The 16,958-nt window shown below is 28.0% G+C and overlaps 1 protein-coding gene across 6 annotated transcripts in view; it reads left to right on the top strand.

Moving 5' to 3' along the window:
* The window catches only part of LOC107456790 (serine/threonine-protein kinase 11-interacting protein), a 56,444-nt gene that overhangs the window by 20,484 nt on the left and 19,002 nt on the right, over window positions 1-16,958 (top strand). For 3 of the 6 annotated variants that reach the window (XM_043042414.2, XM_043042409.2, XM_043042413.2), the window contains exons 14-17: window positions 8,599-8,713; window positions 10,333-10,567; window positions 11,273-11,313; window positions 12,992-13,193. In XM_043042414.2, the coding sequence (XP_042898348.1) occupies window positions 8,599-8,713; window positions 10,333-10,567; window positions 11,273-11,313; window positions 12,992-13,193 (593 nt within the window). Of the gene's footprint in view, window positions 1-5,927; window positions 6,027-7,590; window positions 7,663-8,598; window positions 8,714-10,332; window positions 10,568-11,272; window positions 11,314-12,991; window positions 13,194-16,958 lie in introns of all 6 variants that reach the window. The other 3 variants (XM_043042410.2, XM_071180133.1, XM_043042412.2) reach the window with 2 other exon arrangements.

Raw genomic sequence — 16,958 nt, 5'->3', positions numbered from 1 at the left:
TTTCCAGACTGGAGTGGCAGCCCTGGCTTATTCTTTGTTCTTTTTCATCTAATTTGTCCTTCAGTGGGCTGATCGTAAATAAACAGTTCCTAGTAGAACACCAAAGTCAAGCATCACTGGCTGAGGTTAGTGAGCGGGTGAGCGACCACTTTGATCTGCCTGCGTATCGACCGAGGGTGTGCGCAGGGCCGGCCCTAGACATTTTGGCGTCCCGGGCAAAACCTTAATTTTGCGCCCCCCCCCNTTTTTTTTTTTTTTTTTTTTTAAGTAAATCTCATGTGACCATATCAGGAAGTCAAGAAAACATTGAAAAAAAATATTTTAAAAAAAACGTTTTATTAAAAACTCAATAATCAAATAACAAGATAAGCAATTTAGCACTTAAGGCAAAATAACAAAAATTAAAGTGTAGTAATGCTAACTAAACTAATATCCCATATTATAAATAAATTCTAACTAACCAAAGTAATTAAAATGCCCTTTACCTAACTTTTCTTCCGGCAAACTCATGAACCAGTGATTTTAAGTCTAATTTGTCACTAATTTGGTGTTCTATAGCTATCATTGCCAATCCATTGAGACGATTTTCTGGGCATGTCTTTTAGACCAAAAATATTATACAAAAAGCTGAAATAATTACTGTGAGTATTTAGCAAATTATATCTGGTTTCCAAGGCATTTACTGCTTGATCTATAGTGTGGAAAAAAAACTATTTTACATTTTTGTTTGAGGTCTTGAACGAGTTCATCCGGGCCCTCATACAAAAATGTTCTTGTTTTGCTTCTGACACGATGATGTGGTGTGGTGGTTTCGAAATTAGCTTCCACGTCAATCTCTGAAGCAAGCTCGGTTGCTTCTAAAATGATGCTTTCAAAAGTTTCATCTGATCTCAAGTTTTCAAAGAAGAGTTTGCAGTTGCTAAGCATATCAATAGCTTGTGACATATCAAAATTTACAGTTTGCAAAAGTTTGCTGATGGGATTAATATGACTCAAAATTTTGTACCAGATCACAACAGAGCATATAAATTTGAAATGCTTCAAATTATTTAATTATCCGCTAGCCTCGTCTCTGATCATATTATCGATTTCTAAATCTTCATATATGCTGTACAAAACATCGTGAATTGGACCAATTTGAAACCACAGAGCTTTTAATGAGTTGACTCGACTTTCCTATCGCATATCACTCAATTGTTTTAGGGTGTAAGTATCAATACATTTCCGTAATATTGCCCAATGAAAAGAAGAAGAAAAAAATGTATATAACTTTTGAACAATATTGAAGAAGTTGGCTGCCTCAAACGAGAATTTTGCCATATCGTTTACAACCAAATTTAGCGAATGGCTGCTGCATGGAACATAAAATGCTCTGGGGTTTATATTTCTAATTCTTGTTTGTACTCCCGATTTTTCTCCTCTCATATTGGAACCATTGTCATACCCTTGACAGCGCATGTTTTCTACTTTAAGCCTATTTTTCTCTAGCTCTTCTAGTAAAAGCTCCGACAATTCCTTAGCTGTTGATCTCTCAAGGGGTAGAAAATCCAAAAAATGTTCGTTGATATTAACTTGAACTTCAGACTCTGATTCCCGCATGGAGACAAATCTTACCACATGTCATCTGTTCTACTTTACTTGTATCGGGAGTACAGTCAAGAATCACAGAATAATACTTGGTCTTTTGAACTTGCTCATTGATGTGGTGCTTTATGTTGTCATGCAATAATTCAATTATTTCATTTTGTATAGTTTTCCCTAGACATGTAGCTTTGATTTCTTCTTTATTGAGGACTCTGTGAACATGTTCCTCTATTTTTGGATCAAACTCAGCCAATAACTGAATTAACTTCAAAAAGTTTCCATTATTGTGTTCATACAGTTTATCACTTGTTCCTCGAAAAGCTAGAGAGCTCTCGCCTAGCATTTTAACGACTGATATAATGCGTAAAAGAACTTCAGACCAGTGTATTATCTCAGAATCAATGAGTCTCTGAGAACCTGCATCTATTGTTTCACCTATTTTCAATCTTTGCTTCAACTCAAGCCATGATTTCAAACAATCTACACGAGTTTTAGTATTTTCATGATGTGCTAAAGAGTCCCCTAAATGCTTCCAGTCTTTAAATCCCCGATTACCAAGAGCGCTCAAGCTAGATGGTGCAGCAAAAAGTCGACATGGAAAACAGCACAAAGCGTTTTGAAATACGGAATATACCATCCATTCTCTTAAAACCTCTTCTCCATTTCTAAGCCTTTTCTTGTAATGTTTTGGTGAGAATGTTCTATGCTGATCATCAAAAGGAAAATCAAAATTATACAAAGGTGCAGCTGGACCACGTTTAACCAAAAAAACTATCTACTGCACGCATGATTTCGGGCCATAATCCTGGGTCAGAAGAAATACTTTGGACGGTAGCCTTTTCTAAAATTTTTGAAATCCCCCCCTTGTGCGCCACTGGCTTAAAAAATAAAATGCATTTTATTCAACTCCAGACTCAATTACCTTTCATTTGATACCACACAAGCCATGTTTTGATCTAAACTCTAATTTTTGAAATATACCCCCACCCTTTTTTTGGCTTATGTCTGATGGATTTTATTCGTTTTTAAAAATGAAAACAAAAATTAAAACACTTACCTTCACAGAAGCAAAACGCACTGGACAATTTAAACAATCTATTTTATTTCTCACCAGCCGTAGTCTAGTGGCAAATAATGCATTGTTTTAAGTCTACTTCCTTTTTATATCCAGTTAAAAAGGGCTGTTGGATCTTGTTTCGCTTGGTTTCAAAATTTTTGTTTCCTGTACAATCGTGCTGCCACGGGCCGAAAAACTTGTCAATTCTTGAAAGGCGGTGGTTGAGTGGTTTTGTCATGTTGAATTGAATTCAACTAGATTTTGCCTTAATGTTTAAATATATTATATTATTTGATTAATTATGTACTTAGAAATAAAAATGAGAAATTCCGCTTGCCGCCTGTTAATCTTGTCAACTATCATTTTGGCGCCCCTGGATCATTGCGCTCCCGGCGCCCGCCTGGGTCCCCCTACCCTGGGGCCGGCCCTGGTGTGCTGTATCCGTCCTCGTTAAACTGTTCTACCGTAAAGGGCTCAACTTCGCCTGCAGGTCGTTGGGTTACCAAAGCAGGGGCGTCATCCCCTCTGCAGAGGATCAGAATTGCAATAGCATCTCTTCAGATCATCCTCAGGGATGTTTCCCAGATCGTTGCCAATAGCCCATTGTGCAGCTCTAGTGCGACATTAATAAAGTACCTACCTACCTTTTCATCTCATTTCAATTTCATAACTCTTTTTACCTGTGATATTTATTTTAATCCTCTACTTAGTACTAGTAAATGTTGAACATTTAAACCAGTTTTTTAAAACATAATGATTAAATTTGGATTTATATAAAGCTTAATTTGCATTGTTTAAATTTTTAGGAAAATTGAAATATTGTACATTTGTTCAATTTTTTTGTTTCTTAAACTTTTAAGTATTATTGTTAAACCTGTTTCTTATTTACCTATGTGCAAATACTCCATTTTATTATAGAGAAACTCCGTAACTTTTTGTGCCTTCTCCTTTGTCACTATCATAATTATATCAAAAATTTTAATATTTTAATAGTTAAAAAAAAAATTGCATTGGACAAAAAATTTAAATAAAAATATTTCCTGCAAAATTTACAATAATACAAAAAATCTCTTACTCATTGTTAAAGCTATGTGCTACAAATTTTTAAAATAAATCATATTTAAATAAATTTCCCCTACTGTATTTACTAAAAATATTGTAAAGTTTTTGTAAAAAAGAGAATTTTTACATTGTAAATGATATTATATTTCAAAAGAAAAACTTAGCCTGATCCACTTTTTATTATTCATAACCTGCACCTAACTTTTCATTGTATGTATATGGTATGAATTATTATTATTATTTTTTTAAAAACATTTTTTCAATAATTAGTACACTTGTACATTTGTTGTATAACTGTATTTATCCAGATAATCAAAGAATTTTAATTTTTCACTACTGATGCTTAAAAACAGTTTTATTCGTGCATGTGACACAAATGTTGTGTATTCTATATTTTATCTTATTTCTATATTTTATGTTGTTATTATGTTGTGTATTCTATATTTTATGTTGTTATTATGTTGTGTATTCTATATTTTATCTTGTTTTGTTTTCTTTCTTTATTAAATAATGTTGTGTAAAAATTTATTTATTTGAAACTTAAAGTTTACAATTCTGACGTTTTGAAACTGGAATTTACTATTTTGATTTTTTTTAAATAATTTTAATTCCTAACTTTAATTTTTTTAAATAATATTGTTATTTTTATTGCTTATTTTTAGAGCTTCTAAGCAATATATTAAAATTGTTTTATTTATGAATTTAGAATCTGAAGACAATATTTTCTTTGTTGAAAATGAGGTTGGTTCCAAAAGACAAGCTCTGTCAGTTACTTTAGGACCAAAATATCTGAGAGAAAAAGATGTAATTACTGGAAAATATTTAGAGAACTTAGATATGACAAGCTTGCTTTCCATTTCTTTAGGCTCTAAGGAAAAGGTTTGTATTATATTTCTTGATAAAGTATTTATATTAATAAATAATTAAATATATATTAACTAATGAAGTTCAAATTAAAGTAATATGTTAAACTGATTCAAGTTCAGTTATAATAAAATTAATTATGAAGTAGGCTGCATGCGTACAGTGCAAAAAAAAATATAAACGAACCACCCTGAATAACTTTTGATCTAATGATCAGATTTTCAAGTTCTAGGACTCAATCTTAATGGTTCGAGGAGGTGTCTTCAAATATTCTAATTAATTAGGGCAAACGATATTTTTAGTTATGATATCAGTCACAAAAATGTACTTTCTCTGATAAACATGCATTTTTTTCAACAGATTCAGATTTCTCTCCAAAAATATAGGATGTAGCTGCAATCTGGGAAATATGGTTTCACTAGTTTGGTCAGTTGAGCAGTTCAAAATTTGCACCGCTTAATGTTGAATGTTTTTTATAATGTACGTTTTCAAAAAGTATAAAAACTAATCAATCAATTATTTAATAGAGTTTAAGTTCATGTGTTAGCTATCTACATTTTTCAAAGTGGTTTACTGAAAGTTGATGTGCTTTTATTTATAGTAATATAGTTGCCAATTTAACTGAGTGTCTGTTCTTAGATTGTTATAAATTTATATTAAAATGTGAAGCTTGCCGCTGAAAAGGTTTTATGAATTCAGGATGCTATAAAAACAAAGTGTTGTTAATTGCATTATAGCCACTTTGTTAATAATTTTCCATCATGCTTTTTGCAAAATGTATAAAATTCAATCAAATTAAGTTGATTGGAAATTTTTAAGTAGTTTACTATAAAATTATCATCAAATTTTTTTATATTATTATGTTAATATGTTTTGCAATAAATCTGCAGATTTTACAGTCAGTTTTATTACCAAATCGTTTCTATTTAAATTTGCAGTTTTATTTATTTCATATTTAAATTACTTATTTGATTAAAATTTTATGTCACTAATATTTTATAATTCCAAGAATATGGGAACATTTTTAAATCTATTGATCTATTACTGATAGTATATCAATTGTCTTGTTTAAAATTTTGCTGTAATTAATATTATATGCTATTACATTTGATTCTGTGCAACCTAGAAGCAACATTAAACAAAAATATTGATAGTTGATAAATTTGCTTCACACATAATTATCTCCTTAATTGCTTTTCAAGTACATCGTTTTAATATTTTTAACTCGTGAGCATTTTCTCCTTTAACTTCTTTTTGCAGTTTCAGACCTGTATATGGTTTATTTGTCTTTTAAATAAATGTATGCATTTTTATCTATTTTTTGTTTATAAAATAATTTTATATATTTATTGACAAACAGGGTGACAAACTTCAGCACAAAATTCATTTGGAATTTGATACATTAAAATCAACTAAGCAGAAAAGACTGTATTTGATGGAAAATTTGGAGCGTGCTGAGGTAAAAAATTTGTGTTTTTAACTATCATGTATTTTTTGTTGTACTTAATATTTACTTAGCTTTTAACTCTTCCACATTTTGCAGAAGCTTTCTGCATTTTTATCTCTTTTTCCTTCTTTCTGTGCCAATACGCAATCTTCTGCATTTGGAAAATCAGTAGATTAAATTTTTCTTGTGGGAAAAAAAAAGATGGTACAATAATGTGGTCTCCAAAAATTGTATGTTGTAATGAAATCAGATTACAAATAATGGAATTTTGAAAAACTGAGGAAAGAACAATAGATAACACAAATCAAGCATGGAAAATAGTCAACAAAAATTATTTAATTTTGATATAAACTGTTGTCTTAATTATGTAGCCCTAACTTAACTATTTTCCCTAACTGCAAAGATATATTATAAACTAAAGTTTACAGAGTTCAAAAGTTAAGTTGATGTTAGTATTTTTTTTAACTGACATAAATTTTTTAAACTCTCTCTTAAATTAATTGGTAATACTATAAGTTTCTGATTTTTTTTTCTTTAAAAATTTAAAAAAAATTTATTATATACAATATTTTATCTAAACTTAGTGGTGAGACAGCTCATGTATATTGTAACGTGAGACAGCTCATATATATTGTAAATTTTTCAAATTTTTAGAACTTGTCAGAATAAACTTCTGTTTCCTCTCAAACTTTATGTATTGAATGTAATATTGCAAGGGATTTTTTTTCCAAAATTTTTCTATCATATTTTCCTTTTCTGCAATGTTTTTGAATTTTGCAATTTTTATAATAATTTTCTGTCGTATTGCGATATGGTGCAGATTTATTTACTTTTGCGACAGAAGAAAATCAGCAAGATATTTTGGGAAGTACTGTAAACATGGATTTTTAAGCCAGCAATGTATTTTTTTTTCTCATAAAGATGGATAGTGCACACGTAAAGATTTTATTTTAGAACCGTCATTGAACAGTCAATTGGGTCAATTTTTTGGGTTTATGACTACTAATGTTCAAATCCATAGCTTCGTAATTTTGAACCCAATCCAGAAGACAGGGAAACTCATGGATCAATTATTGGGGGAAATTTGCCTTCGTGGAGGACTTTTTGATAGAACTAACTCGCATTTGCATTACATGGAAAGAAAAACCTCCATCAGTTAGCCTGATGACAAGGAGACTCTAACCCATAATCTGTCTACCACTGAGGATATTTTATGTTAGCACTGTGGTCAGTGCTAACATAAAATGGACATACAACTTTTAGCAGGTAGTGCTTTTCAATTATCGAGAAAAAAAAGTTGTTCCACCCTAATGCCCATTCTAGTTTTTATAACCTTGGACTCTGTCATACAGGAACAGATGTTTCGGTTAGGTGATCAGTTGAACGCAAACCACTGAAGGGATGAGTGTCTAAGTCAGCCTTACCAGTTCAAGAATAGAACCCTAAGCCTGTGGCACAGAGGCATGGAATACTTACTACCAGTCAGCTACTGGGCCACCTATATAATATCTATTCCTTGAATATATAAGTTGTTTTACTTGTTTGCATTCTCAACTAATTAGTATTTATATTTTAGGCTCTTTCTAAAATTTTGCAGCCATTTGCTGATGCTAAAACTTTAAAAGATGTTACTCTTGGTGCTCTTGAAGTATGTATGTTTAAACACGCATTTTTTAAAAAATTATTTTGATATTTACATGTTACTTAATTGTTACTTAAATGATCATTAAACTTTAATGAGGATATTATAATATGAATTGGATTTTGTTCATTTTCTATTCAAGAAAGATTTTGAAAAGTTTTGTTTATTTTTTATATAATAGTTTGATTATTTCATTTACTAAAAGTATAAATTTTGTTGACTTTAAATTATAATTTCTGTTTTCTGCTTTAGTTGTATATTGATTTTTATTTTTTGTTCAAAAATGGTTATTTCATGCCGCTTATTTTTTCTATTATTTAAAACTGCTGTAAAAAATAAATACATTGCTATGTTGGATTATTTTCTATCTAAATCAAATAGATTTATGTTTTGCAGTTACATACACATTTTCCAAAAAAATAATAATAAATGAATAATTAAATTGAAACAGTTCGATTTTGATACCTGTTTGGCTATAATAGTATATTGTAGTACTCGTTTTCTTTTCTTTTTATGCTGATAGGATATATTCCTTTAAGCTCTATGTTTTCGTTTTATAAAATTGTTATTAATTTTTAAAAGTTCACTTTTGTAATTTATTACAAATTTATTTCATGTTTTACAAAAACTAAATAATTATATATTGTATTAGATAGTTTAACCTTTGTTACATTTATTCTTAATTCCTATAAACAATGAATTTTAAATATGTGTCTAAATTTCTTATGATAATTATAGTGAAATATCTATTTTTTTGTTAAATGTTCAATACTTAAATGATATTTTTGAATGAAATCTTGAAGTCTTGCTTTAGCCTCGCTCTTTTGTTTTCAATAAAGTTTATACTTTTTTTTTTGTTTTTGTTGTAAAATTTGTGTATTTTTTTTGTTGTTTTATTTGGGATATTGTTTTTAAAAAAAAATATTATTATTTTTAATACAGTGCTTCAAGTGCAATTCTCAGTTTTCCAAGCAAGCTGCTCATAAAAAATTGATTAAAAGAAAACTTCCACCTATTAAAAAAGCTGTTCTATCATCCAGTTATGATTCTTCTAAAGGTTAGTTTTATTTTTCTTCTTTCAATGCCAGCTAATCAGTATAATAAGATTTTAAAAAAAGGTGTTGCATTTTTTAAAATTTGATCTTTCATTCTCATTTTTTAAAAATTATTAAATTTTAATGGAAATTAGAAATTTTATTTGTCAGTTTATACAAATTTAAAGTTGTAATCAACATCTATAAATAACTGAAATATTTGTAAAATCATAATATTTAGTTTTGATATTTTCTAATTGTCAGATGTATTGTTTTATTTCATTAAAAATATAAATTTTAGTTAATTTTTTAGTTATCTTGCTAAAGCTCAGAAGGAATTTTAGTTATCTTTAAAGCATAAATCTTCATAATCAAAATCTTGACTAATAGTTCAATCAAATCCAAAATTTATTGATGAAAGGGAGAATTTTTCTATAAAATCTGATGTTCTTTAATTAAAGGAAGTATTAGAAAATATATCAATGTATTATTATAAATGATTGTGTTTTAAACTATTATAATGTGTGTCTTTAATACACAATTTTTAAAATTTTAAATATGGCAAAAAGAAATTATTAAATGATGTTCTATTCCAAAGTTATTCTAATTTTTTTTATTTAAAAAACATTGAAATTCTCTTATGAATGTTGTTTTAATTTTTCAAATTATAGTATAATTGGATTTCATTTTTTTTTTTAATTTAAAAAAAGGAATTTGAATATTATAAATGAATTAAATTATATTACTTGTATATATATATGAAAATACACACACACACACATAATTATTGAAGTTGTGATTAGAATAGAAATATTTAGTATCATTGACAAGTACCAGGATGGTACCACAATTTTAGAAGGAAAAGATGTTGTTAATAGTCTTTCAGTCTATTAGAAGTAGGTGGTCTAGATCAGTGCATCTAGATCATCTTTAGAATACTAAATGATTGACTTTTTGTAGCGGAACTTCGATTTTTTTCAATGACATTCGAGCAGATAAGCCAAAGAAAGACTACTAATTAGTTTGAAATTATTTAATGTTAAGAACAAAATTTTTTCATCATTTTATCAATATTTGTCTTAAATTTAGGTTTTAATTGCCAACAATCGTATTCACTGGTTTATATCGGCATCTACTCCAGTTCTGAATTTGTTTTTTAGTATATACATAGGCTAAAAATGAATAAAATAAGCTGAAGTTTTCGATAAAATAAATATGTAAAAGAACTGTTATAATCGCTTTGTTTGTCACTTAAATATATAATCCTTTATTTTTTATTTATTTATTTTTTTTGGTAATTTTATTTTCAATTAATAATTTTATGGTAATAGTAATACAAACTTTATAAATAAGTTTTTCATAATTTGCCTAATGTATCTCGACATATTACTGCTATTCTGCTTAATATTAAATATATATATGTATAAAATGTTTACTAGCTTCGATTTTCAAACCCAGCATGTGCTTTCTGAATTCTAAAAAACATTTTTTTTATGTATTAAATGATAACTAAATCTTTAAACTCAAGCATTTTTTTTCTTAAGTTTATTGTTAAATTTCTAAATTTTCGTTTTTTCACATTATTTTGAGTTTAATATTTCATTCTATACCTGTATATTTATTGTGATATATTTTCTTGAAGAATATGAAGAAGAAGTGGATGCTTGTCCAAATTGTGGTAATCACATTCTTGCTGAAATGGAAACTGTTCCTCTGCCTTCAGTCGCCATGCCAACTCTGGATGTAACCAAGCAACTTAATTCAACAAAGAAAACATCAGATAAATCGCCTGATGTCCTATCAACTGGTTCACCATCATCAGGGAGCATAATAGCCAGCTTGTTTTCATCTATCAAGCTTTCTCCAATTCTTAAAAGGTAGTTTTTAAAGACTTAAATAAAATTTAAGTCTTAAGTTAATTTAATCACATTCAATATTTGTTTAGTACTTTTTGTGTTAATGCATGCGAACTTTAATGTTCTTTTTTTTTCTTTTTTTATAATTCAAATGTTGTAGTCATTTGCAGTTTTCTTAAAAGTAGTCTTTTAATAAATATTATGTAAAAAATTTAAAATATCAAATGTAAAATTTAATAGTGTGACCATAGTTGAAATTCTTATATGATATAATATTTACCAATTAAAATGAGAGAAATATCAAATAATAATTATTGTTCTAGAAGTAGGAAGAAAAAAAATAAGATTACCAAAATCTTCTTATGATGTTCAGTGTTGCCACAGAACTGGGAAATCAATAAGAATAAGGAAAAGTTAAGACATTTTTATCAATGTGGCAAATGTCAGGGAATTCAATTTAAATGCCCCCCAAAAATTAGAAAAAATGAATCACTTTAAATTTGAAGAGTCCAGTGTTTTTTTCCCCCCAAAAAAAATTTAATATATTTTGTGCATAAGATTAAATCATAACTGAAAAATTAATAATGAAATTTACGCAACGGATTTCAAAAATTTAATAAAATCTGTCTTGAAAAGTCAGATTTTTTGGTTTTTTTGTTATTGAAATATTATTCGCATAAAAAAGAAAAATTAATAAATTTATTAATGAATAACTTTATTTTGTAGAAAATCTGTTCCTGTTTCAGCTAATGAACAACTAAATCAAGGTAAGTAAAATTTTAAAATAAAGCTTTCTTTAAAAATAAAAAATCTATCTAATCTTCATTTTCTGCTTTTGTGTCTTTAAACTCGGCATTCAGGGTTAACAACCATTTCCATTAAATGCACTAAAAAAACTGTTAAGTCTAATCAAAATCAGGAATAATTTGAATACCACGTGTACAAAATGAACCTCTAAAAGAGAAAAATATGTCACAAAGATATAATTTAAAATTTTTGAATAAAAAGTGTGATTCATAAGTTATTATACCCTTTAAAAATAAATTTACTAAGACAGAATAAATACATACCGGAGGACATGCAACAGATGTAACTTTTTTATATTAATAATAATAATTGTAGTATTCTTATATCTCACTATAGATAATGACCATTTAGATTAAAAATAAAGAGTCTCTTTTGTTCAGTTACATCTAAAGAATATGAGTTTGAATGATTTCTTTGGAATCCTTGCTTCCAAGTGTTTAATTGCCAATCAAGGCATTTTGTTTTTTAAAAGTTTTAAAAACTCTTTTTAAATTGAAACAATCTAATTGCCATTAAAATGACATTGCATAGATGGGGTGGCATACGAGACTTTGTCGATCCTTATGATGGGAGGTTTATTATAATGGTAGTTGTACTGAAGAGTTTGAACTGTATAATTTTATAAACACATATATTCCATAAAAATAAAGCCTTAGTACTAAATTCAGTACTATTTGATACAATTATCGCCTGACACCAATGACTTTTACGACAAATATTTTTTACGAAATTCTGTATTATTTCCTAAAATTCTAAATTATTTTTTGCTCGTAACACTAAAAACAGATTACTGACAGGAAGTACTGGACTGTCCCCTGAACTTTTTTTCTTCATTTTTAACTATCTTTTTGACAGTTTTTGGACAAGCCTTTATTTTTATTTATTCCTGGAGAATTTTATTTATTTGTTCGATAATTAAATTGAAAGCAATATTTCTAAAACTTTTTTAAACTCTGATTGTTTCTCTTTATACAATTAATTGCATTGGAGTTTATTTTATTGTTTAGAAAAATGTAACTAGCAAAATGTTAATTAAATGCTCAATTTTTCCTGAAAGTATTTAAGAGTATTTATCCCAGTTATTAAATAGTTATTCAACTATGGTAAGGCAACACTGCTGGATCGCTTTATTTATGAATCACTGTTAATACTTTTTTAGTGACTCATAAAAGATAAGAGCAAAGTATTTTTGGTATGCAATCATATTGCTCTCTATATGAAATATATTTTTTCTTAAAACAAACTAAACAAACTTAAAACAAACAAATTTAGTAGGCCACTCTACATAGTTAGCAAGAATGATGTCAATATCTACTTTTCATGCAAAGCAATGCAATTTTTATTTTTAAAAAAATTCTGAGTTCATGATTTATTTTTAAAGTATTTAGTAAAGATTATTATAATTTTTTGAATAATTTATTTTTATTGCTAGCATTTAAGTAACTTTTTTGTTAAGTAAAAATTTTAACTAAACATGCACTGTGACCTTCAATCTACTAAAGTGTGTCTTACAACCAAATATGCTTATCAACCAGACCTTATTTTTAATTTTCCCCTTACCTTTTATTTCATTTATAAGTATAAATTTAAAGAAATAATTTTTCAAAATATATACTGACTGCATTTTTCCTCTTATAGAGACTGAGTCTGTAAAGGTAGAAAATTCTGCAGATCAGATTGAAAGTGACCTTTCTTCTGAATCATACATGCGAAGAAACTCTAGCGATATCACCATCATAAGTAATCCCAGTTTAAACAGTATTACTGTTATGCAAGATACATCAACATCCATGGAAATTAACCTCAATACCATCGCTGAAATGGATTCTCAAGCTTCTTTGTAAGAAATATTTAAGCTTAATAATTTCAATATTTTTTCTTTTTAGCTTCAAAGAGATTTTTTATTTTAAATTTTATATATTTATTAAAAAAAAATTTTCCTGTATCTATAATTGCTTTTGTGTTTAATAATAGCTTCAACATGTTTTTTTTTTTAGCTGTTATTTATTTTCTATGACAATTTTATCTTTTGTGAGAATGTGTGATGTACGTGTAATCATGTGTTAATGTGAGATCACCCATTGCTAAAAGTTTGGTAATAACAATTAATTTTAATTTGGTTTTATTTTTATTTGAATAGGTATTTTTGTTGGGTTTTTTTTATGAAATTTAGTTTCACGTTTCTACTTTATTTGTATTCTTACTGACTAACACAAATTACTATTTTCAGGGATGAGATTTTTCCGCTTTTTAGCGGATTTCCACCTTTTTCGCCTTTCTCTCTCAGAATTTCAAACTCCGATTCTCTAAAAGTTTTTTTTTTAAAATAAATATTCCGCTTTTTCTGAAAATTCAGCTGTTGAAATAAAATAATTATATTTATTACCGATTTTCAAAGATAAATAGCAAATTCAAACTACATAGCTGCCAACCCTTCCACATATCTATTTATTTTAGCTATTTCCTCCATTTTTACGCACAGAAAATAAGATTTTTCGTATTTTTACCTCTTGCTAGATAGTTTGTATTTTCGTAATCCAGACATCGCTGCATCTTAGTATCAAACATCAATTTTCGTATTTACCTGATTTAAAAGTTGCAAGTTGTGATTCTTATTCAGAGGATTCCAATATTGTACGTTGCAATTCTTATTTACAAGATTTAAAAATACATACAATATTACGATTTGTATGTATTTTTATTAACTATTCGTGTGTAGCGAATATTCAAACTGTAGTCTGAATATTCAAACGAGTTTAAAATCCGATGTCGCGATTCGTTTTTGCGGTTGTAATATCCAACATCTATTTTTGCATTTACACATGATTTAAAAATTAGGCTTCATATTTACCCATTTAGAAATTATGCATCATAATTCATATTTACGCGATCTGAAAATTACGCATCATGACTTGTATTTTCACATTTTTGAAATCCAATATTGAGTTTCATTTACGCGATTTAAATATTCTGATTTATATTCACACGATTTTAAAATCCTTTATCGCGATTCTTGTAAAAAGTAAGTTTTTTTTCTTGAATTAGTTACTATAAATGTAGCAGTTTTTCTATAGACAATTATTGCTAGATGTAGGCATTACAGCAATAGCGAAATTAGATGAGAATATGTTACTCATATTTTTGCTCTAAATCACGTAAGATTTACTCGCATGAAATTCAGCTTTTTTGCCTTTTGGCCAATCTCATCTCAGTGTTTTATATAATATTGTATCAGTGAAAATGAACTATTATTTTATCTTTTTTTTTCACAAATGAAAGTTAAGGTGAAGTTGGAAAAATTCTAAATAGTTGCATGTTCAGTTTTTGAATATTGCATCCATTTGTCCAATAGAATTTTGAACATCAATTTATATTAAAATTTTATTGCATTTATAAAAGTGCTTTGAAAAATTCTGTCACCAATTTTTAAAATAAATAAATAAGCACATTTAGTTTCAGTCTTTTTTTTCTTTAACTCCATGTTTGTTTTAACTTTCTGCATAATATATAGTTTTTTATTACCATTATATAGTTATATTATTTATTTTTTTATTTAAAAAAAATAGATTTGTAGTGTATTAAGAGATCTTAATATGCTGTCTTAGTATCACACTAGGTGGATTTTATCCTTGATTGTATTAAGCTAGAATGATTATTTTCTAGAGTTATAAAAAAACTTTATTAATAACTTCATAATATATCATAAATAAATTTGATAATAAGTGTACGTGATGACAAGGGCGTACGCAAGGGAGGGGTTTAAACACCACCCTTGAACTCAGACAAAATGGCAAAAATAAAAATTTTAGTAGAAATTATGCGGGCTATTCTTTTTTAAGATTATATATTTTTATTTGCCTTATGCTTACTTTTTTTTCTCACGGTATTTCTCACTGAAAAAACATTTACTATAATAGAGATGTACTTTTGAAACCAAATTCTCGTGTTACTGTTACGGGCTGGTTCCTTTCTGTCCTGCCAGTCGCGATAGTTTCCGAGATTGGCAGTCATTCGCGAAGTCTTTACGCGATGATTCTGGAATCCTAGACGTTCTGTCGTCTTTGAGACAATTCGAGAATTTTGGAGATACAGTGAAAAATTATATAAAAGGGGGGACGGAGTACAGTGGAGTTAGTTAGTCAGAATAAGAGTTATCACTGCCGCTTGTCTTTCGGAGCTCGTCGCTAAATCTGTTTAGTTTTGTCTTAACAAAAAGTTAATTCAATCGCCGCACCCGTCGTCGCCACTATTTCGACTAGTGAAGAAATCTGTAACAATACCATTGGAGATATTGTGCTCGTTAAAGTTATTCATTCCAGCTCGAAACTTTGAGACCATAACATAGCGGATATTTCTATGCCAATAAATATATGTATATATTTGCTGTTCTTGGATCTTTAGGATGCCAAAACGCAAGAATTTAACAATTTTTAACCATTTTGAGAAAAAATCACGACCTGAAATTAGTGAGGTGACAGCATCTGGTACTAATGTAAGTTTTTCTATTGAACAGAAATGTTATACTTCCGTTGAAGAAAACGTTTCTAGCATAACAAAATCTGTCGAATGTGAAAGTGGCCCTCAAAGTGTTACTTCCCACCCATAGGACATTGGACTTTTTTCAGAAGATATTACATGCGAGAAGATATTACACTATGTTCTTAAACTTAAAAAATCAAATTAAAATTTAACTAAACAATGCTGTCTAAATAAAAAGTCAAAATGGTTAGCTGTCTAAATTAGGGAAATAATTGTGCTTTATTACATACTCAAATTTCTTTTAGTAATTTCAGAAAATTATGAACACCCCCCTTGAAAAAATTCTGTGTACGCCACTGCGTGATGATGATTATAACATACTGACTGCATTTTAATATTTATAATCTTCTGAGACTTCATAAATATTCAATTGCAGTCAGAATCTTTTACATTTATAAATCTTGAAATAAAAATAAATCAAGAATGTGACACTTGGAACAAAATAAATCTTTTGTCTCGAAATTAATCAATTTCCACTTTGAGAACTACAAACTTAAATTTAATTTTTAAAAGCCTAAATTCTTTTACTAAACATTAGCCTCTCTTAATGCTTTTTTTACCTTTTTTAATACACTTTCAATCTTGATTAATACCCTTAAATCCTATTTTATTATTATTACTTAATTGTCCACATGACAAAAATGCATCATTTGTGTATTGCAGTGAATAATTGATTATTTAGAAAATTGGGCATTTGGTCTATGACAATGCAAATAATAAGTAGCGGATATCTGTTAATAATCATAATTCTTTAATTAAAGTTTGGTGATTCTAATTTTTCTTTTTTATCTTCGCTAAATTTCCTTGTTTTATCTTCCATCAATTGTTTTTCTTCATTTTATCATTCATTATGAAGTATTCAAGAGTTCAATTAATCAATTTAAATTCACTTCAGTTTTTTGCTATTATTTGTACCATTTATAAGCATAATGTGATATATGCTTAATTTGTTTAAGCATACTTTCTGTAGAATTACTCTATAAAAGTATAGTACACTATTTCATGGGATGATTGATCTAATATTATGTTACATAGCGTTATAATATAGTGTACATAACGTCTAATA

The sequence above is a fragment of the Parasteatoda tepidariorum genome, chromosome 4 (assembly GCF_043381705.1).
Source record: "Parasteatoda tepidariorum isolate YZ-2023 chromosome 4, CAS_Ptep_4.0, whole genome shotgun sequence".
Classification (NCBI taxonomy): domain Eukaryota; kingdom Metazoa; phylum Arthropoda; class Arachnida; order Araneae; family Theridiidae; genus Parasteatoda; species Parasteatoda tepidariorum.
Note: the sequence above shows the minus strand (reverse complement) of the source record. Positions and strands in the feature narration are given on the sequence as shown.